Source organism: Gopherus flavomarginatus, chromosome 5 (assembly GCF_025201925.1).
Source record: "Gopherus flavomarginatus isolate rGopFla2 chromosome 5, rGopFla2.mat.asm, whole genome shotgun sequence".
In the NCBI taxonomy this organism is placed as follows: domain Eukaryota; kingdom Metazoa; phylum Chordata; order Testudines; family Testudinidae; genus Gopherus; species Gopherus flavomarginatus.
This window is the reverse complement of record NC_066621.1, coordinates 156,586,600-156,608,625: the sequence shown is the minus strand read 5'-3', so window position 1 is coordinate 156,608,625 and position 22,026 is coordinate 156,586,600. Positions and strand designations below refer to the sequence as shown.

Below are 22,026 nucleotides of genomic sequence, written 5' to 3'. Positions count from 1 at the left end.
AACAAATGAAGTCTAGCAAATCACCTGGCAAAGACAGTTATCAGCTGAAATCTTCAAACCTGCAAGCCCCAAAATTGTTGAGGATATCTGGGAAGCTGAGGAAATTCCTCAGGACTTTAATCATAGTGACATTACACACAAATAAAGAGAGGGGCACCTTCTTACTATCTATCAGTGGTAAAATCCTCACCTGTATTTTTGCTCAATTGGCTTGTCAAAACAGTACTGGAGAAGTTTGTACTAGAGATTCAATGTGGATTTAAATGAGTTCAGTGCACCACCAAGGTGACTTTTGTTGTGACACAGATTCCAGAATAAAATATTGAACAAAACATGGAATTGTACGCTGTCTGCATTTATCTTTAAAAGCATACTACACTCTGATCAGAAATGGCCTTTGGAAATTCTAGAAAAATGTGATTTGACCCCACAAAGTCAAATACTCTAAGGTGATGGCCTTTGTTTAACCATTTCCATAACTAGTGGGGTGAAACTAGGCCAGTGAGTCTCAGCCACAGGTATACGTATCCCAGGGTGTACACAGCGGTCTTCTGTCAACTCATCTAGATATATTTGCCTAGTTTTACAACAGGCTATATAAGAAGCACTAGCAAAGTCAGTACAAACTAAAATTTCATACAAACAATTACTTGTTTATATTGCTCTATATACTATAATCAGCGGTTCTCAAACTGTGGGTCATGACCCCAAAGTGGATGGTGAGTTCATTGCAATGGGGTCGTGAGGGCCAGCATTTGACTCACTGGGGCCCAGGGCAGAAAGCTGAACATAAGCAGCGTAGTTTCATGAGTCCCTCTATGGCGTGGGGCCCCGGGCTTGCCACCCCCTAACATCAACCATGAGTATGGAAAGAATACACTGACTTTGGGAACCATAATTTGAGTGGTGTGTTACCTTTGGGGTCTACGTATCTTTGTGAAGACTCACTTTCTGCTAACACTGCCATCAAGACAAAGAGTAGAAATAGACTCATTGTGGAGAAAAACTTAGTTGTTGCTGTTGCTTTGCTGCCTCCCAGGATGACAAGGCTCACAAGTGAAAAACAGGCTCAGGCATCACACTGAAATGGAAGCATGATATTTCTATTCCAATCAATTTATTTTATAATTATGTGGTAAAAATGAGAAAGTCAGCAATTGTTCAGTATGTTGTGACACTTTTGCATTTTTATGTTTGAGATTGTAAGCAGGTAGTTTTTAAGTGAGGTGAAACTGGGGATGCACAAGACAAATCAGACTCCTGAAAGGAGTACAGTCGTCTGGAAAAACTGAGAACCACTGAATTAGGCCGAGTGCTGACACTAGCCCTTTTTGGTTTCTTCTTGGCAGCCGTTTATGCAATGGACAACCTCCAAAAGAACGTCTACATAAGCTACAGAACTGAAGAAAAACTCTTCCATCTCCAAAGGTTTACTTCAAAGACAAATGTTCTTGAGCAACTCCTATGTGAAGCCCTTTTTGAGCATCACTACACTGTATTTAGTCATAGCGAAAGTGACCTAGCGCTTATCCTTCACAGCTTCTCAGTGGCAACTAACCAGTCTGGACTCATCGTCAACCTGAAAAAAACTGATGTCCTCAACCCACCAGCTTCATCAACACTACCAGTGAGCCAAACATCACCATCAATGGTACAAAACAAAAGAACGTCACTCTCATTACCCACTTTGGCAGCAGCATCTCAAGTGACAGTTCCCTGGATCATAAAGTAGTCAATAAAACACAAAAGACCAGGCACTCAGAAGACTTCCCCATAGGATACTTAACCAAGATACCATCAAATAGTAAAAAAAAAACCCAACCCTGATGATATACAATGCAGCACTGATAGCATCCCTTTCATAAGAGTGTGAAACATGGACAGTTTACAGAAGACACATTAACCAACCTAAAAAATACCACGTGTGCTGTCTCTAGTCTATTCTTAAAATCCACTTACAAAGCATAGTCTCAAACATTAATGTCCCTGAAAGAGTAAAACCAACTAGCATCAAGGCAATGATCATCCATGCTCTGCTTCGAAGAACTGGTCATGTTATAATGGGCAACGATAGACTCTTGGAAAAGGTTTTTTATGGTGAGCTGAAACTTGGAGATCACAAAAGGAGTGGCCAGTGAAAACACTTCAAAGACACCCTTAAGCAGAATCTCACATCAAAGATTAGCCTTACAGATATCTGACCAAAGAAAAGTAAATTCCCTAATGGGAAAGTTCGCCAGTGCTACTTCTGTAGGCATTTCCGCAACCTGGTACCATTGAAGAGCTTTACTGTTGTTCTGCCCAGTTTTACTGAGAATTTAATGCCTCAGAAACTCCCCCAATTTCTGCAGAACAGTGCCGTGTCAGCACTGGCTGGCCGAAGGGTAAAAATACGAACCGATACAAAGGGTCCACTTATTCTTTCTCTTCCCCCATAGAAGAAGAAACACTAGACCGAGACCATTACCAAGTTAACCTGGCCAAGTTAATCATTGTGCTCATTACATTCCAGCTAAAAAATACCCTAGTGATGGCAAAAGGCAGGGATTCTGCCTGGGAAGGAACGTCAGTTAGTGGTTAGTAGCCACTGTGTGAATTCAGACTCTTGTAGGATCATGCATCTCTGACTTACACATGGTGAATGGAAGGCGCTCCTATGTTAAGGATCAGAACAAGGACTATGCACCATTAAGACCAGTTTTGAAGCCTTGGTGATGCAGAGACCTCATCCAGTCTGAATGTGGCCTATGTCTAGGACAGGGAGGATGGAGTTTTGACTGGGAAAATTGCTCTTAACCAAGGAGACTACAAAGTTTGTAAATTCTCTGGGGCAGGGACCCTCCTTTTGTCATGGCTGTATACAGTGTATAACACAATGGAGCCCTGACTTCTGACTGGGATCCCTAGTGCTTCTGCACTATTACTACTACTAATTAATAATAACCATAATGAAGGCAGAGTCTAAAGGCTCTTGTAAAGATTGTGGCAAATCTCAGAAAAAGCCTTATTTTAGAGACCTCAAAAGCCTCATTAATTCTAAGTTAAAGTTGCTCACCCCAACCAAATTACAAGATGTAATACATTCTTGAAAAAAAATTCTCCTAATTGACCCAGTGTGCTCCATGGCGTCTTTATCATTTTAAATGAAGGAAAAAGAGTCCCAGACGTTTCCATTCTAGCATCAAAGTCTAGCACTGTGGGTACCAAACAAATGACATCATTCATGCTTCATTGACCAGTCACATATAAGCTTTCATAGGTGAGACCCAGTTTAAATCATGTATAATGAGAATCATGCCACACCTTTCAATAAATCTAAGGAAAGAAGCTGGTGTTCAGATCTCCTGAGCATAAATATATATGTTAGAACATTATCCAGCTAATTGTTGTAATTAGTACACCAATAAGTAGAATTAACCCTCAATTAATATAGACAATTGCCAGAAAGACCTATTGATTTTTTTAAATTTTTTTCTCTTCTCAAAAGGAGGTGAAATCTCTCATGGAAAGGTCTACTGCAAACTTGCACACCATTGGAAGCATAAAAGACTTTTAGCCGTCCCCTTTAGGGGTGGAAAAGATTTTTCCTTGTCATTTTCCAGCTCAGTTTTGTAAATATCTGGCTCCAGATGTCACTATGCAGTAGAATGCAGAACTGTGGACACATTTGTTCAGGGGTAGTTAAGCTGCTCTGGGGGGCAGGATAGTTCAGTGGTTTGCACATTGGCCTGCAAAACCCTATGCTATGAGTTCAATCCTTGAGGGGGCCACTTAGGGATCTAGGGCAAAAATCTGTGTAGTAATGGGTCCTGCTTGAAGTAGGACATTAGACTAGATGACCTCCTGAGCTCCCTTCTAACGCTGATAGTCTATGACAGGAGGAGGTTTCTGTTTCAGATGCTGTTTAACTTTTGTTAGGCTCAATGAGTTTAAAGAACAGCAGATTTTTGGCCCTAACGCACCTAAAATGAACATTTCTGAACTACTGCCTATAAGATGCACCCCATTTCTTTGGTAGAACCTAGCATTGTGTTTGTACCTGTGAAAAAACAGTGACACCTGGTGGTTAGTCCGGACTAATTCTGGGAGTATTTCCTGTGGATATTGGTGGTAGTTAGAATTCAAGCCCCTCACCCCCACCTGCAAAGAGTCAGTGCTATCAATACATATCTCTCTGACTGAAATGCAATAGAAGCTGCTTGTCTTTGTATATGAGAAAGACCGAGCTATACACTAACAACTGAAAGCAACCCCTGAACAATGCATAATTATTCCACTCAGACGCAAAGAAGGGCAATGAATACCAGACACCTATTGATAAATTACTATTCTAGTTACAACACAGAGGCGGTCTCCTTGCTGTAATGGGAACACTGAACCAGCTGCTGAGTCACTCGAACCTTCACTGTGCTGTTGTTATCCTTAAACCTTAGATTTCTAGCCAAGAACCCATTCTTACTTCCATCCCGTTGTTGTTATTATCAATGACTCATCTAGTTGTCATTGCTGATGCCAAATCTCGGTTGTACAGACCATTGAAAACAGTGAACTTATGCACTGGAAAAACTAGAGGCAGAATTGAAAATATATCCTCACTGAAACAGGCCAAAAGGAACAAGGGAGTAAGCAACAGAGAAGCCAGCCTGTTGGAAACGGGGCAGAATTCCATTGTGATGTAATTGGAAATCTGGGCTCACCAACTCTCTGAACGCTGCCAAATGAAAAATCCTTTTTAGCTGTTATGACAAACCCATGCTGTGGTTTAAATATGCTCATTCTGATGAGACTATGTTTTCTGACTTTATGCTCCAAATTGTATCTTGTGTTCAGGACTGAAGACTCTTCTACTTTTGGGGCTGAAGCAAATGTAGCTCGCTACTGTCACCAGGCATCACGTTATGCTATGGCTGATGGTCTCCTACAGGAAGACTGCTGCACTGGATAGGAGAGAGAAATTGCTTGTAACTGCTTTGTGCAAACAAAAAATGGCTTCAGTTGGGCGTGTGCAGTGTGACACAGAAAATGAACTCCATCGATGGCATATCTCTTTGCTTCTTCAGCAGACATGTGTGTCTCCTCCAGGCAAGTCATTTAGCTTATTACATTGCGCTTGGATGCTGACAAACCTTCAACATTGAGTTGGAGAACTCTTGAAGCCAGACCGATGACTAAAAAGCCAGGAAACGGCTTCGGGCTGCTAGGTTGGATCATTAGCTTCCAGGGGTTAGCCAGGTACCAATGCAGGACACACCATGAATGCTGATCCAATGCCCCTCATGTCTTCAGGGAGCAATAAGGTCTTGCATTTGCAGTAGTTATGTAAAGGGTAGGGTATAGCATAGTTTAATATAGTGTAGCATTGGGCTTTTTGTTTACCCATTGCTAAGACTCTGCTAAAGAATAGGTTGGATATTAGGAAAAACTTTTTCACTAGGAAGGTCGTGAAGCACTGGAATGGGTTATCTAGGGAGGTGATGGAATCTCCTTCCTTAGAGGTTTTTAAGGTCAGGCTTGACAAAGCCCTGGCTGGGATGATTTTGTTGGGAATTAGCCCTGCTTTGAGCAGGGGGTTGGACTAGATGACCTCCTGATGTCCCTTCCAATCCTGATATTCTATAATTCTATGATTAAAGAAACCATTTTTCTGTAGTGAGTTGTAGAGTGGAGGGCAGGAGAAATGAAGGAAGCATGGTTAGTTAGACGACTTGGGTAAAAAATGGATGAAAAAGAAATGTAGCTACAGGAGCTGTGACTCTCTGGTGTGTGTTGTCTGTGATTTGCATAATCCTGTATTTAGGGCCAGATTGTTAAACTCTTACTTATATTAGACCCTGATTCAGCAAAGCAGTCCACATCTCTGAGACTTAAGCATGTGCTTAAGTGCTTTGCTGAAGAGGGATGTGCTTAAACTTAAGCATGTGCTTTGCTTACTCAGCAGTTATTCAGCTGCGTCTACTGCCATGGAGCTCTTTGAGTGCGTATCAGCTCAGCAGCATGATAGGGGTTTACTAGCTGGCCCTAAATACACCCTGTTCCCCATGCAGCCGCATTCCCATTCCCTGCATTGCAGCTGTGCACCAAGGGTCGGGCGATGAGCTGCATGCCCAGCATTCTCCCTGGCTCCAGCTCATGAGTGGGGAAAGAGAGGAGAAGGTCAGGGAATGAGTGGAGACTTTGCTTTGCCCCCCTAAAACGCTGGCAATGGCTCGTCCTGCCCCATGAGTGTGTGTTTGTGTCAAAGTGATAATGAATTTCACCACTACGGGGGTCTGAAAAGCATGATGAAGAGAGACGTAGAATAAGAAAAGATATTTCCCACTAGCTTCGTCAACTTCGTCAGCAGGCCATGCAGTTAGGAAAAAGAGACTAAAAATCTGTTCAGTGGCTTTACTAGACAGAAGGCATTACTAGGATGATAGGACATACTGTGGACTCATTTCTCATGTATTCATTTTGGGGGGAAAATAAGTCATTTTAGTGCATCCCTGGCAGAACTTTCACTTCAGATTAAATTCAATAAAAAAAACAGTCAGGCCAATTTAAAAAAAACCCCTCTGGCTCTTGCCTCATTAGAAAGAATATATACACATAGATCTGCAATGACGTGCTGCTCCTGCTTTTGGTATTCTGGGTATGTGACTCCTTTTATTTTTTCAGAAGCCATAATTTTCAAAAGTATCAGAGGGGTAGCCGTGTTAGTCTGGATCTGTAAAAGCAGCAAAGAATCCTGTGGCACCTTATAGACTAACAGACGTTTTGGAGCATGAGCTTTCGTGGGTGAATACCCACTTCCTCAGATGCATGTAATGGAAATATCCAGGGGCAGGTATATATATGTGTGCTAGCAAGCAAGCTAGAGATAACGAGGTCAGTTCAATCAGGGAGGATGAGGCCCTGTTCTAGCAGTTGAGGTGTGAAAACCAAGAGAGGAGAAACTGGTTCTGTAATTGGCAAGCCATTCACAGTCTTTGTTCAGTCCTGAGCTGATGGTGTCAAATTTGCAGATGAACTGAAGCTCAGCAGTTTCTCTTTGAAGTCTGGTCCTGAAGTTTTTTTGCTGCAGGATGGCCACCTTAAGGTCTGCTATAGTGTGGCCAGGGAGGTTGAAGTGCTCTCCTACAGGTTTTTGTATATTGCCATTCCTAATGTCTGATTTGTGTCCATTTATCCTTTTCTGTAGAGACTGTCCAGTTTGGCCGATGTACATAGCAGAGGGGCATTGCTGGCATATGATGGCGTATATTACATTGGTGGATGTGCAGGTGAATGAACCAGTGATGGTGTGGCTGATCTGGTTAGGTCCTGTGATGGTGTCGCTGGTGTAGATATGTGGGCAGAGTTGGCATCGAGGTTTGTTGCATGGATTGGTTCCTGAGCTAGAGTTATTATGGTGTGGTGTGCAGTTACTGGTGAGAATATGTTTCAGGTTGGCAGGTTGTCTGTGGGCAAGGATTGGCCTGCCACCCCAGGCCTGTGAAAGTGTGGGATCATTGTCCAGGATGGGTTGTAGATCCTTGATGATGCGTTGGAGGGGTTTTAGCTGGGGGCTGTATGTGATGGCCAGTGGAGTCCTGTTGGTTTCTCTCTTGGGTTTGTCTTGCAGTAGGAGGCTTCTGGGTACACGTCTGGCTCTGTTGATCTGTTTCCTTATTTCCTCGTGTGGGTATTGTAGTTTTGAGAATGCTTGGTGGAGATTTTGTAGGTGTGGTCTCTGTCTGAGGGGTCAGAGCAGATGCGGTTGTACCTCAGTGCTTGGCTGTAGACAATGGATCGTGTGATGTGCCCGGGATGGAAGCTGGAGGCATGAAGGTAGGCATAGCGGTCGGTGGGTTTTCGATATAGGGTGGTGTTAATGTGACCATCACTTATTTGCACCGTGGTGTCAAGAAAGTGGACCTCCCGTGTAGATTGATCCAGGCTGAGGTTGATGGTGGGGTGGAAGCTGTTGAAATCATGGTGGAATTTTTCCAGAGTCTCCTTCCCATGGGTCCAGATGATGAAGATGTCATCAATGTAGCGTAGATAGAGAAGGGGTGTGAGTGGACGAGAACTGAGGAAGCGTTGTTCCAGGTCGGCCATGAAGATATTGGCATATTGTGGGGCCATGCGGGTGCCCATAGCAGTGCCACTGATCTGGAGATATATATTGTCATCAAATTTGAAATAGTTGTGTGTAAGTATAAAGGCACAGAGCTCAGCAGCCAGTTGTGCTGTGGCATCATCAGGGATAGTGTTCCTGACAGCTTGTATTCCATCTGTGTGTGGGATGTTTGTGAAGAGAGCCTCTACATCCATGGTGGCTAGGATGGTGTTTTCTGGGAGGTCACCAATGCATTGTAGTTTCCTCAGGAAATCAGTGGTGTCGCGGAGATAGCTGGGAGTGCTGGTGGCATAGGGTCTGAGTAGAGAGTCCATATATCCAGACAGTCCTTCAGTGAGAGTGCCAATGCCCGAGATGATGGGGCGTCCAGGATTGCCGGGTTTGTGGATCTTGGGTAGTAGATAGAATAACCCTGGTCGGGGCTCTAGGGGTATGTTGATTTCTTCTGGTGTTAGTGTAGGGAGTGTCCTGAGTAGATGCTGTAGTTTCTTAGTGTATTCCTCAGTGGGATCTGAGGGAAGTGGCCTGTAGAATTTGGTATTGGAGAGTTGTCTGGCTGCCTCCTTTTGATAGTCAGACCTGTTCATGATGACAACGGCACCTCCTTTATCAGCCTCTTTGATGATAATGTCAGGGTGGTTTCTGAGGCTGTGGATGGCATTGCGTTCTGCACGACTTAGGTTGTGAGGCAAGCGATGTTGTTGTTCCACGATTTCTGCTTGTGCACGCCGGCGGAAGCATTCAATGTATAGGTCCAGGCTGTCATTTCGATCCTCAGGAGGAGTCCATGTGGAGTTCTTTTTCTTGTGCTGTTGGTGGGAGGGCACCCGTGTATCAGTGCACTGTTCAGTGTTGTCCTGGAAGTATTCTTTGAGTCGGAGACGGCGAAAGTAGGCTTCCAGATCGCCACAGAACTGTATCATGTTGGTGGGGGTGGCAGGGCAGAAAGAGAGTCCCTGAGATAGGACAGACTTTTCTTCTGGGCTGAGTGTGTAGTTGGATAGATTGACGATATTGCTGGGTGGGTTAGGGGTACCACTGTTGTGGCCCCATGTGGCAGGTAGGAGTTTAGACAGCTTACAGTCCTTTTTCCTTTGAAGAGAGGTGAAGTGAGTAATGTAGATCTCCTGTCTTATTCTAGTGAAGTCCGTTTGTATAGAAGTTTGGTTATTAATGAGAGTCTCCAGGTTGGAGAGCTCTTTTTTGATGTTTTCCTGTTTGCTGTATAGGATGCTGATCAGGTGGTTCCTCAGTTTTTTTGATAGAGTATGACATAATCTCTCACTGTGGTCTGTGTAGTATGTAGATAGCAGTGGATTTTTTACCTTTAGTCCATTTGGTATGATGTCCATCCGTTTGCATTTGGAAAGGAAGATGATATCTGTCTGTATTTGTGCAAGTTTCTTCATGAGGTTGATGGATTTCCATTCCATATGGCTAAATGCAGTGCCTTGCATGGTGTCAAGTATCAGAGGGTAGCCGTGTTAGTCTGGATCTGTAAAAGCAGCAAAGAATCCTGTGGCACCTTATAGACTAACAGACGTTTTGGAGCATGAGCTTTCGTGGGTGAATACCCACTTCCTCAGATGCATGTAATGGAAATATCCAGGGGCAGGTAAAATCTGTAAAAGCAGTCTGTGGCACCTTATAGACTAACAGCTTGATGAAGACCAAAACGTGTGTTAATCTATAACTAACTACCCCTCTGATACTTGACACCATGCAAGGCACTGCATTTAGCCATATGGAGTGGAAATCCATCAACCTGATGAAGACCAAAACGTCTGTTAGTCTATAAGGTGCCACAGGCTGCTTTTACAGATCCAGACTAACAAGGCTACCCCTCTGATACTTGACACCATGCAAGGCACTGCATTTAGCCATATGAAGTGGAAATCCATCAACCTGATGAAGACCAAAATGTCTGTTAGTCTATAAGGTGCCACAGGCTGCTTTTACAATTTTCAAAAGTGTAGATCTGATTTTCAGAATGTCCAGGGCACTTGCCTTAAGCTTTTCACAGTCCCACTAGGTGCCCCTCCAAAGCTTTGGGCACCTGAAGACCTTTGAAAATCTGTCCCTAAACTCCTAGGTCCAGATCCTCAAAGGCATTTGGGCTTCAAACTCCCAGTGATTTCAGTTGGGCTCCTGTGTTGTGTCACCACAATTGTGTCTGCTGTGAGGGCAAAGCCCTCGTGCATGGGCACTGAGGACCTGATTTTGCTTTAACTAAAGTCAGTGGGAGCTCTGCCATTCACTGGAATGGGGCCAGGATCAAGCCTAATGCAAGCAACTACATAAGTACCTGCTGTGTGAATCTAGAGGAACCAAGTCAGGTGCTGTTCAGGTGTCTCTTAGAATAAAGCTTCTGCCTCACTGAAACCATTCAATTTAGAAACAATTCTGCTTATATATTAGTCTCATGCTTTGTCTCTCTCCTCCCCCCCATGAAGATCTCCCCACCCTCCAGATACCCACACCCTTGACTCTTTTCTTTCCAGAGACTGGGGGTCCATTGCTCGGGAGTCAGGAAACCTGCATTCTATTCCCAAAGAGGCCTTTCCCTCATTGCATGACCATAGGGCGAGGTACTGAACACTTCTGTTGCTCTGGGCATGCTCTGTACATGTGTGTGCAAGGGGAAAGGAGGTGGGGAGGTTGGCTTTATCAAGACAACCCTATGGTAACCTACTCCTGGCACCCAGTCTGTGTGGGGGAGGCATGTGTGGAGGGAGATGGAGTGTCCCGGAGATGTGGGTGGTCAGCGCAGTAAAGAGTGGGGAGCCGTGTTTTGGATTCAATTTTGGTGTGTGGCCTTTGTGGGGCTCAAGGCCGCTGGCTGAGGGGAGAGGAAGGGTAATATCAGAGAAGTCAGAGCTGGAATAAATTGCTCAGCCCATGTAGTTCGTCTCCCTGCCAATGCATGGCTATTCTCTAGTGTGAGGTACATCCACTTAAATGCAGTCAGGTCTGCATTTAAATGTCTCCCACCACTTCCCTTGAGAGACTACTCCAGCACCTAATAGATCCCACTTGTCAGGTAGATGTGCATGTCTGGCTTGAATTTACCTCTTACCTCTCCTCATTGCTTACACCTGATTCCACTGTATCTCCACTTCCTCTGGCTCGTACACTTTGTCAATACTTGCAGACTGTTATCGTGTCCTGGTCAGAGCATAGCTCTTTCAAATCAGTCCCGCTAGCCATTTTGAAGGGACCTGTCCCAGTCCCTTCAAGAGAAATGAGTCCAGGAGGTGCGTCCCAGGTGGGTGTGATGAGGGACACCCGATTCTAATAAAGTCAGGAAGGGCATTTAAGAAAGAGAGGGAGGTCAGAAGGAGCTCGAGAAGGAAGGCTGGTACTGCAGAGAAGGGGTTGGGTGGGAGCCCCAGGATGGGCTGGTGAAAGGAGACTTCAGAGAGTCCACAGGTCTCTGCAGGGATCCCTGGGTCTACAGATAAAATAAAATAGGAACTTCATGAGTCTGAGGAAAGCTATGGTGTGTGGACTAAGAGTAACCTATGGACCAAGGGTTCCTGGCTGAAGGCCCTGGATCTAAGGGAATGACTTGGAAAGGTCTATATCTCAAGGTAAGACCTTTGAAGAACTATTGAATAACTGACTGTACTGGGGGCTCTTAGTGGAGGGAAAGTTGGGGGTGAAGATGGTATAGTGAGGCCAAAGAAACTGTATGTGTCTTTGGTTTCAAGAAAGACAGTAATCACCTGAGGAAAAGGTGTCAGGCTGGAATTGATACTGGTTTTCTGTCCTTCTGGGTCTGTGGTAAGAGGAGAAACTGAGGCAGGCTAGACTTGCCATGTCTCGACTAGCAGGAAGTGGGTTCTTTGGGGTGCTGAGCCATCATGGGAGTCTGCAACATTGTTCTGTTTTCATTGAAAAATATTGTAGACATTTTTGTACATTTTGCTCTCGTCAAAGAAGACTGAAAACACTAACAAGTTTTCCCAGCTGACTGTTCTGGTTTAATGTTTTTTGAAACCTTCTGGGACCAGGAGAATAACAGAAAAGTTCCCCGGGAAGAATGTAATGGATGACCCAAAAACATTTACCTTGGGACTCAGACCAGCTGATTTATTACTCTTGACACTGTTATTTATTAGCGCTGGGTGGAGAAGCTAATTCCATTTGGTGGAGGATTTAGACATTTGGTTTTGTTCCAATCCGGCATGAAAATCAAAATGTTCGAAATATTCCATGAATTGGAATGGATCCCAGCCTAAAGGCGAGCTACCTGGGGAGCTGTTGAAGAGTTGCTGACCATGCAGCCCAGGTTGCTGTGGAGCCATGAGCCTGACAGGGCTCCAAGGGCTTCCATGGTCCTGGTTCTCTATCAACCCGCCAGGCTGAAAATTCCACTAGGTGCCTGTCTGCATCGTTAGGTGCCTAAATACCTTTGCAAGTCTGTCTCTTTCAGCCTAAGTAGTTAATTCACAAAATAGTATAAGGGCTGGTTTTCACTACTGGGGAGATCGACGCTGCTGTAAATCGATGCAGTGGGTGTTGATTTCATGGATCTAGTGAAGATCCACTAAATCAATCGCAGAGCACTCTCTGGTCGACCCCGGTACTCCATCTCTCCAAGAAGAGTAAAGTAAAGAGAGTCTCCCATCGAAGCAGCGCAGTGAAGACACTGGGGCAAGCTGACTTCAGCTACGTCAACTCCAGCTCCGTTATTCACATAGCTGGGGTAGCATAACTTAGGTCTAGTTGCCTTGGCAGTGAAGACAAGCCCTGATTGAAGTATCATGGACGTACCTAGTTCTAAAGGATCATTCTCAGGTTGTGGAGAAGTACCAGTGCATGCCATTCATCTGCTAGCAGGTTTCTTTGCTGCAGACCTAAATGGGACACTGTGTGTGAAAGACCCAAACCATGGGCCATACAGGGAAACTATTCATACAGGAAACTCTCAGAAGGCAGTGAGATTCCTTCTGGTGGTGTCAAGGACTTTTTATAACGTAGGCCTAGTGAGGAGTACACAGTAGAAATAGAAACCAGTATCAAAGGGTGATACTTCTAGCTGAACATTACAGTGATTTAATCTTTTCCCCTGATTTTAATTTCTGAGACTACATGATCAGCAAATGCCATGCCAGTTCTCATACTGGCAGGAAGCCTAAGATAGCAGCACTCTCATATGTGCGGCTACATTTATTACATACACCACATTTCCCATCTGCTAGACAGAACTGAAACCAAGCAGGCTAAGTGAACAACAATTGAAAAGAAACTCAATGTAAAACTATAATAATAATCTTTAACATCTCTATAATGTTTACTGGGGTATATTTTTCAGTCACTGGACATCTGCAGAACAGAGTTCCAGACAGGGTTGGGTAAACAAGGCAGACAAAGGAGGAACTCAAGCTCTGTGGAAGTCTCTTTGTTTCTGTTTATAGTTCTAGTTGTTTTCTTAAATAAATACCAGTTTAAGACAGACTTAATTCCATATAGCACTGGAGTGGCTTGCCAAGCTTTTAACAACAAAAAGCTTGAGTTTGGATTAAAGCAGATTTCTTTGACGGTCTCAGATTGACAACTTTCTCTTCAATAATTTTTGTTTTCAGCTTGAAAAGCACAGTGAAAAGAGAAACAAGTGATGGCCTTGGGCTACAATCCAAGGTGTTTTTCCCACCTCAGGCTAGTTCTTTGGCGTTCATTTCCATCTGTGAACTAATTGGTTGGGAGACAGAATTAAAGCACATAAAACAGAATACAGCAAGAATGACAGGGGTATGTGTTTGATAGATGAATAATCAAGGACCCGCTCCTTGTTACTAGTATCATTTGAAAGGAAAGGAAGGAAAATAAGCCTGACTGATGAATCAGATGTATCTACAACCTTCACGTTACGCATACCCCAATAAGGAAAGCTGACAATGCTGAGAGTCTGCATTAGTAATTATCATTAATGAATCCCAGCTCTCCTTGTGCCATTGCAACAAACATTTATTATTTAATCAAAAGTGTTTTTCATTGCATAGCTTTGAAAGTTTTAAGAATGTTTTCCATACAGCCCTCCCAAAAACACACACATCCCTGTTGTGAGTTGAATTTTCTGAGCATTGTTGATGCTCTTCAGGCTATGACAATTCATACTTTTTCTGAGGTCTTTCTAATGTCAGGGAATGAAGAAAACAAATCACACAGCCTTGGTATTGCATCAGGGTTTGATGCAGTTGAGTCACTTGACTCAGTCTGTAGGCAGCAGACTGGGAAATACACAAGGCCTAAACTGCAGACGGCAAACAGGGCCGGGATGGAACTGGAATGAACATGGAAACCAGGATGGCTCATTAGCAGAAGGCAGAGCCTTGCTGGAGAAGCAAGGCAGAGCTGTGCCCAGGCCCCCAGTGGGTGTAAATCAGCATCGTTCCACTGAAATTCGTGGAGTCATGCTGATTTGCATGCTGATGGGCCCCAGTTCTCAGGCAGCAGCCTACAGAGAGATTGCGCCTGAGAACCTGGCGAGTTTAGAATATCTTCGCACAGCTCCCCTGGGGCAAAGCTGTGTTAATGCTGCTCCTTGGCAGATTCCCCAATCAGCCCTCCATCCTTGTGCTCTGCTAGCCAGAACGGGCTGGTTGACAGGCTGGTGAGCTTCCTTAGCATCAATGTCCCTGTGGAATGAGGGACATAAGCCAAGGGATGGGAGCTATAACCTGCTTGAAACCTTGAGCTTAGCCTGTAACGAAAGGACCCCTGTTCCTTTTGGGGGTGGTGAGGGTTAAGAAGCTTGGGTTTGGAGAAAGCTTTAACTTCTGCTAGAAAGCACCAGTGTTTAAATGGTAACCAGCTTTGTCAAATCCTTCTCCTGATCAATAACTGCACTGATTACCCTGTGGGGAAGTTGACGTGTGGGAGGAGACTGGGACTGGGTAGGCAAAGAGACTGGGAGGGGGAGCAGGCAGGAATCCAGTAATCGGGTGTTGTGAAAATTCATTGTGTGCAAAGCACTCAAATACTATTGTGATGGGCACCCTGGGAAACCCCAGGAGAAACTTCTGTCTTCATGTCAGAGTTTGAATAGAGTGAAGTAAATAAGGTGCAGGGCCACACTCTGAAATACAACAGGGATTATCCAATGGTAGATCTTGCCAGACTGACCCATTTTCTTTCATGGATCAGCTAACTGATTCTTTTCAACTAGGGAAATGCATTAGATTATACCTATGAGGACTTCAGTAAAGCATTAAACATTGTACCACATGGGAAATTTTTAGTGAAGTGGGAGAGGATGGGGGTTAGAGCAGGAATTATAAGGTGGATAAGAAACAGATTAAAGGAGAGATGACAATGGGTTGTGCCTATAGAGAATGATTGGGACGGAGGGAGATTACTAGTACAGTTCCTCAAGGATTGGTCTTGGGACGGACCTGAGACCATGGCTACAGTACAAAATTAAGTCAACCTAACTTACATGGGCTTAGAGCCACCACAGTAATTATATCGCTTTTGCATGGCTATATGTTGCTCCTGTGTCCATGGTGCATGTCCTTACCATGAGTGCTTGTATTGATTGTACTGTCAGTGTGGGGCATTGTTGGACTGAAAGCAGGGGCGGCTCTAGACATTTCGCCGCCCCAAGCACGGCGGCATGCCACGGGGGGCGCTCTGCCAGTCGCCGGTCCCTCGGCTCATGTGGACCTCCCGCAGGTGTGCCTGCAGGAGGTCCACCGGAGCCGCGGGACCAGCGAACCCTCTGCAGGCATGCCACCAAAGGCTGCCTGCCTGCCTCCCTCCCGGTGACTGGCAGAGCGCCCCCCGCGGCATGCTGCCCCAAGCACGCGCTTGACGTGCTGGGGCCTGGAGCCACTCCTGACTGAAAGCCAGTAACACTGACACCGCATCAACCTAACTACATCAACCTTGAATTTACGCCGCTAGTGGAGGTGGAGTTATAAAGTCAGCATAGCGGGGCAGTCGTATTGGTGGGAGCAAAATTTAAGTGTAGACACTTCCATAGTTAGGTCGACATAACCTGCCTTGTGTTGACCTAACTCTGATGTAGATCTGACCTTATCTAATATTTGTCATTAATGATCTTGACACAAAACATAGGAGTGCGCTGATGAGATTTGCTGATTGACACTAAGTTGGGAGACTTCATCAATACAGAGGAAGATTGGAATATTTTACAGGAAGATCTGGATGACTTTGATGACTGGAATTAAAAAAATGAAATAAATATAACAATACAAAGTGCAAAGTCATGCACTTAGGCACTAATAGCAAGGATTTGTGCTATAAGCTGGGGGATTATCAGTTAGAAAACACAGAAGAGGGGAAAGACCTGGGTGTATTAGGCAATCACAGGGTGACTATGAGCCTCCAATGTGATGCGACTGTGGAAAAGTTACTTCCAGTAGAGAAAGGGAAGTCCTAATGTCGTTGTACAAGGCCTCATCTGGGATACTGTGTATTGTTCTGATCATCTGTGTTCCAGTTTGAATACCTCTCTTGAACAAGTGCACAGAAGGGCTAGTAGGATGAGCAGGAGATGGACAGCCTGTTTTACGTGAGCAAATTGGAAGAGCTTGTCTTGTCTAGCCCAGAAAAAAGAGAGGTTGAGAGCGTATCTGATTGCTCTCCATAATTGTACCAGGGGGTAAACTCTAGGGAGGAGGAAGAGCTATTAAAGCTACAGGACAATGGTGAGACAAGAACAATGGATATAAACTGACCATGAATAAATATGGGCTGGAAATTAGAAGGTTTCTAACGATAAGGTGAGTGAGGTTCTAGAACAGCAGTGAGCCAAATGGCCTATCTAGTTTTAATACGGAGTTTGGTAAGTTTATGAACAGGATTCTATTATGCAGTTGACTGCGATAGCAAGGGACTGGACATGGTGACCCAGGAAGTCCCTCCTAGTCCTACGTTCTATGAATAATGAGGAGAAAATAAAATATTGCGTTGAACTGCTTATTAATTGGCACTGTCCATCCTTGGCACTCAATGAGACAGAGGTGCTGTGGAAAAAATACTGTGTGATCATGTGATGTAAAACTATCATTACATGCTGACAAGAAAGGGTGGACAGGGAACCTCAATTCTGGCATCTCCTAATTTTTGAACATTTGGCTTTGCACCCTTACCAATGGTCTTTCAGTACATTTTGAGTGTAATTATATTGACCATCCTTTGGAAAGCACTTTGAGATCTATGGATGAAAGTTGCTACACGGAAGCACAGGTCTATTATAACATCTCTGTACCATTCAGAACTGGAAGATAATACAGTCACTGTGACTTTGTTCTCACGGATCTTCTAAAACTTAATCTTTATGGATATAAAATCATAGAAATGTAGGGCTTGAAGGGACTTCTTGAGGTCATCTAGTCCAGCTGCTTCCCACCCCCACCCAGGGGCGGCTCAAGGCACTAGCGCAGCAAGCGTGTGCCTCGAGCGGCAAGCTGTGAGGGGCGGCGTACCGGTCGCTGTGAGGGCGGCAGTCAGGCCGCCTTTGGTGGCATGACTGCAGGAGGTCCGCTGGTCCCATGGCTTAGGCAGCAATTCAGCGGCAGGTACAAAGGTGCGGGACCGGCAGATCACCCTCAGAAATGCCACTGAATCCTTGTGACCAGTGGACCACCCGCAGGTGTGCCTGACTGCCGTGCTTGGGGTGGCAAAAAACATAGAGCTGTCCCTGCCCCCACCCCAATGGCAAGACAGGAATAAGTAAACCTAAACCATCCCTGACAAGCATTTGCTTAACCTGTTCTTAAAAATCTCCAGTGATGAGAATTCCACAACCTCCCTAGAAAAACTGTTCCAGTGCTTAACTAACCTTAGAGTTAGATTTTTAAAATTCATATCCAACCTAAATCTCCCTGGCTGCAAACTAAGCTGATTACTTCTTGTCCTACTCTCAATGGACATGTGGAGCAATTGATCACCGTTCTCTTTAGAGCAACCTATTACATATTTAAAGACAGATCTCATGTCGGCCGCTCACTCTTCTCTTCTCTAGACAAACCTGCCCTCTTCTTTCTACTTTTCCTCATAGGTCAGGTCTTCTAAATGTCTTAACGTTTTTGTTGCTCTCTGGACTCTCCAGTTTGTCCACATCTTTCCTAAAGTGCAGCACCCAAAATTGGAAACAATACTCCAGCTGAGGCCTCACCAGTGCTGTGTAGAGCAGAACAATCAACTTCCATGTCTTATGTAGACACTCCTGTTAATACATCGCAGAATGAAATTTGCCTTTTTCACAACAGCATCACATTCTTTGCTCATATTCAATATGTGATCCTCTATTGCGCAGGACCTTTTTTTTCTGCAGCACCATTTCCTTGCTAGTTAGTCCCCATTTTGTATTTGTGCATTTGATTTTTCCTTCTACCATGTAGCACTTTGCACTTGTGGTCTTTATTGAATTTCATCATGTTCATTTCAGACCAATTCTCCATTTTATCAAGAGCATTTTGAATTAAAGTAATTCTGCAATGAACTTTCTTGTTTGTCTACTTAAAGAATCAAGGCAAAACTAGCAGACTGAAAACTTTGATCCCCTGCCAGAGGTCAGATATTACTTTTCCAAAGATTTGCACATGTTTTATAATAACTATGGTATTGTTGATATCAAAGGCAAGCAACATTACACATTTCAAATATTTCCGAGTGGAGCTGAGCATTTCAAGTTTTGGAGGAGGTTTATGAAGTCTTTTACTCCTGACATGTATGATACCAGCAGCTAAAATAAATGGGCTTTGACAATCACTCAGAGCCAGCGAGATCCTGAAGAACTGCAATCCTGATTTTTCAGGGGACTCTGGCAATAAAAGGCAATGTTCCCTCTAGGCTACCTGTGTGCTGTCTTCTCCTAAATAAATGTTACAAAACCCTAAAACACAGATTGGTCTCTTGCGTCTCATTATTGCAGACAGAGTCCCTTTGTAATGAATAATTGACATCCCTCTCTTCCTGGCACTGCCTTTAAGTGAAGGATTCTCTGAATTTCAACAAATAAGGACTGACTCAAAGTCCCTGAGAGCAGATGCCCATTTGGGTTTTTGTTTTGTCAGATTTCCTAAGTATGATAAAAAGTTCCTACACAAAAAGTTACTGGAACGGATACTCTCTAGTGAAAAGATCATATTGTACATCATGCGGCAGTAAGAGATGAGGAAGAGAGTTAAATTTAATCTATGTCACATGTATGAGCTTTAAACCTACTGTGAGTGTGTTTCACTCTGTGTGCACTCAGATCACCGCTACTGGCTTTTACAGACTTGCATTGTCTGGGACTGAGAAAATATGATCAACAAACATTGCAGCATTTTTCATAGTGGCTGGAAATCTAAGAAGTCATATCCTTAGCCCAGCATCATAGCCTCTTAAATAATCATGTTTAGGGCTATCCTAAAATTCTGGAGGGGAACTAACTGCAGCCTGAACTAAGAGCTCACTCATATGTTCTGCTGCCTACAAGATGTGCTATTTATTTCACATCTGAGTTTTTCTTCCCCCTTGGGCCTTGTCTATCTGTCATGTAGCATTGATGGAGCCAGACCATAATTTAATTTGTTATAGTTACTATATGCCAACAATTTTCAAACTCCAAGATTTAGCAAAACATGCCTAAAACTCAAAAGTACTTGGTCATTTTAATCACTGTTGTTATAATACTTATTCTGATATTAGTCTTTAAGACACCCTGTGTGCCACCTGGTTGCAGCCTGCATACCACCAGTGGTACACACACTACTGTTTGAGAACTGCTGCCCATCTCCTTTTGCAATTTTTAAAGAAAGTTACCCATGTGTTTCACTGCGAAATCTACTATTCTAAGCTGAAAATAAATACCATATATTATAAAAATGGTATAATGTCTCATCTGATTTATATAAGCCCTTAGTATTTTTACAATGGCTTTATTCCCCATACTTATGCACAAAGCATGAAAATTATGGACCAAGGACTTGATTTAGTAATGAGCTAAGCACCAGTTTAGCAATGAATATTTCTCATCTGAAGAAAAAATTCCCTGGGCAGAAGCCATACTATAGGGTATGAGGTGGTCATCATATCTCTGCTGGGAAATGTATTATCTTCCACAATAATAGATCCCCTCATTGAGCAGTTTCAGACTGTCCGAGCCTGATTATTTTAGACATTATAATGAGGGAGAGCCCACTACAGGAGATTAAAAGTTGAGAGCGGAATCTCAAGAGCTACAAGAAGTTTGTTCTAGGCAGGGAAAAGGGTTTGCAGCCCATTCAGCCATAGTGGGTAAAATTCACCCCTATGTCCACTAGCAGCATAGTGCACCATGTGAGCCCCAGGGAGTTAGTGGGACTTGAGTCCAGCCTCTTGCTATCACTCTTCTTTAGGGTGAATTTCAGATGGCCGGTCTACGCAATGGAGGCACACAGATGCTAATCTGCAGCAGCAAGAGGTGTCCTTACCTTGTGCAAGGTGAGGCAGCTGAGTCAGTTGAACTGGGAATCAGGAAATTGTAGTGTTTCTATTGCTAGGAATACGTTGGGGAAGGCAACCTTTCAGTGATGGTTCAAAGCTCAGGCAGGGGTGGTCACTTCCATTGCCATATTGCAGCAAGGAGAAAAGTCAGAGCAAGCTGTTTGTAGCCCCTAAGAGGGGTTTTCAGGGACAGCCTCTGGAGATGGATTTTTGCCAGCTGAGTGCTATATAACAGAATCCTCAGTACCTTAATTGTCTTTGCAACGTACCCTCAAGATTGTTTATAAAAATTATATTATACATTTTAAAATGATTATACGTGTTGTTATATTTTCCATTGCTGTATTACAGCGGGGACAATAAATATCCCTGTCTGATTTCCCCAGGGTGCAAAATGGTCTTGCATTTAACTCAGTTACTTGGACTTTCAAAGTTAGAGTCTTCTACATTTCATTGTGCATGTATTAAACCTATTTCAGATGCTTGTTAGTTCTATATAAGGCCCTCATTCACTAAGGTTCCTAAGAACATAAACAGTTGTCACAGTTCATAGCAACTACACCTGTATCTCCTCTGTGGTTCCTCAAGTGCACTTACTCTAGGCTCCCGACTTCTCAGCCATTGCCTTTCCTGGGTAGAAAATCTCTCCCTCCAGCTTTTTCCAGGCTGCATTCTGGTCCTTGCTGCATTCTGTTCAAGTTCCTTGCCTGAATTCAGCTATCCCCAGGAAGGCAGATTGATTAAACAGGCCTGCATCTGTTCTTAGTTCCTGGAAGAACTGTGGTCCCCTCTCCCATGGAATTACATACAATCCCTGGCCCACAATGATACATAAACTGAATACAATACGATCTCCCACAGATATTGCTTGATATTGCCATGTCTGTCACAGTAGCCAGTATCACTACTCATGCACTTAACGTTAGCCATATGGTAAGATAACCAGGTGAATCCCAGTCTAAAGTTCCTGAGGTTCAAAACATAGGCTAGAAATCTAATGAAACTGGGCTTTCATGGCGAATTCTCCATACATCCTGCTCCCAGTAGGGTCAGAGGTGCCACAAGAGCAACTTTGTCTCCTGGGATTACAGCATTTGAAAATAACAAATGACACAGGCAGTCCTTCAAATCCTTCCTTAAAGCTTACCAATGCCTATACATTTCTTGACAATAGCTAGGCAGTTGCAGGGTTGAAATGGCTACACATTATGGTTATTTTTGCTTCACTATATAACTTGTCCTCCCCTTTTTATATGTTTTAGGAACATGGGCCTGGAAGCAGTCCCCTGCTCTTGTAGACAACCTCGGCGTATAATCCTGTGAATACATTTATCAAGCTCCATCTTAAAACTTGTTCCAATAGGGAATCTGTGTCTCGTTGTACATATTGACTATACATACTTGAGCGCAGGCCTTTTCTTCAAAAAATACAGCACCTACCGCAAATGAGCTCTCTGGTTACCACCACTATATGAGTCATG

General features: G+C 43.9%; 1 protein-coding gene across 1 annotated transcript in view; it reads right to left on the bottom strand.

The window, feature by feature from the left end:
* LOC127051823 (uncharacterized) overlaps positions 1-9,384 on the bottom strand; it is a 211,168-nt gene extending 201,784 nt beyond the window's left edge. Inside the window, exon 1 of the mRNA XM_050954710.1 lies at positions 6,737-9,384. Coding sequence (XP_050810667.1) covers positions 7,648-9,024 — 1,377 coding nt within the window. The 5' untranslated portion in view covers positions 9,025-9,384 and the 3' untranslated portion in view covers positions 6,737-7,647. The remainder of the gene's footprint in view (positions 1-6,736) is intronic.
* Between the last annotated feature and the right edge of the window lie 12,642 nt (positions 9,385-22,026).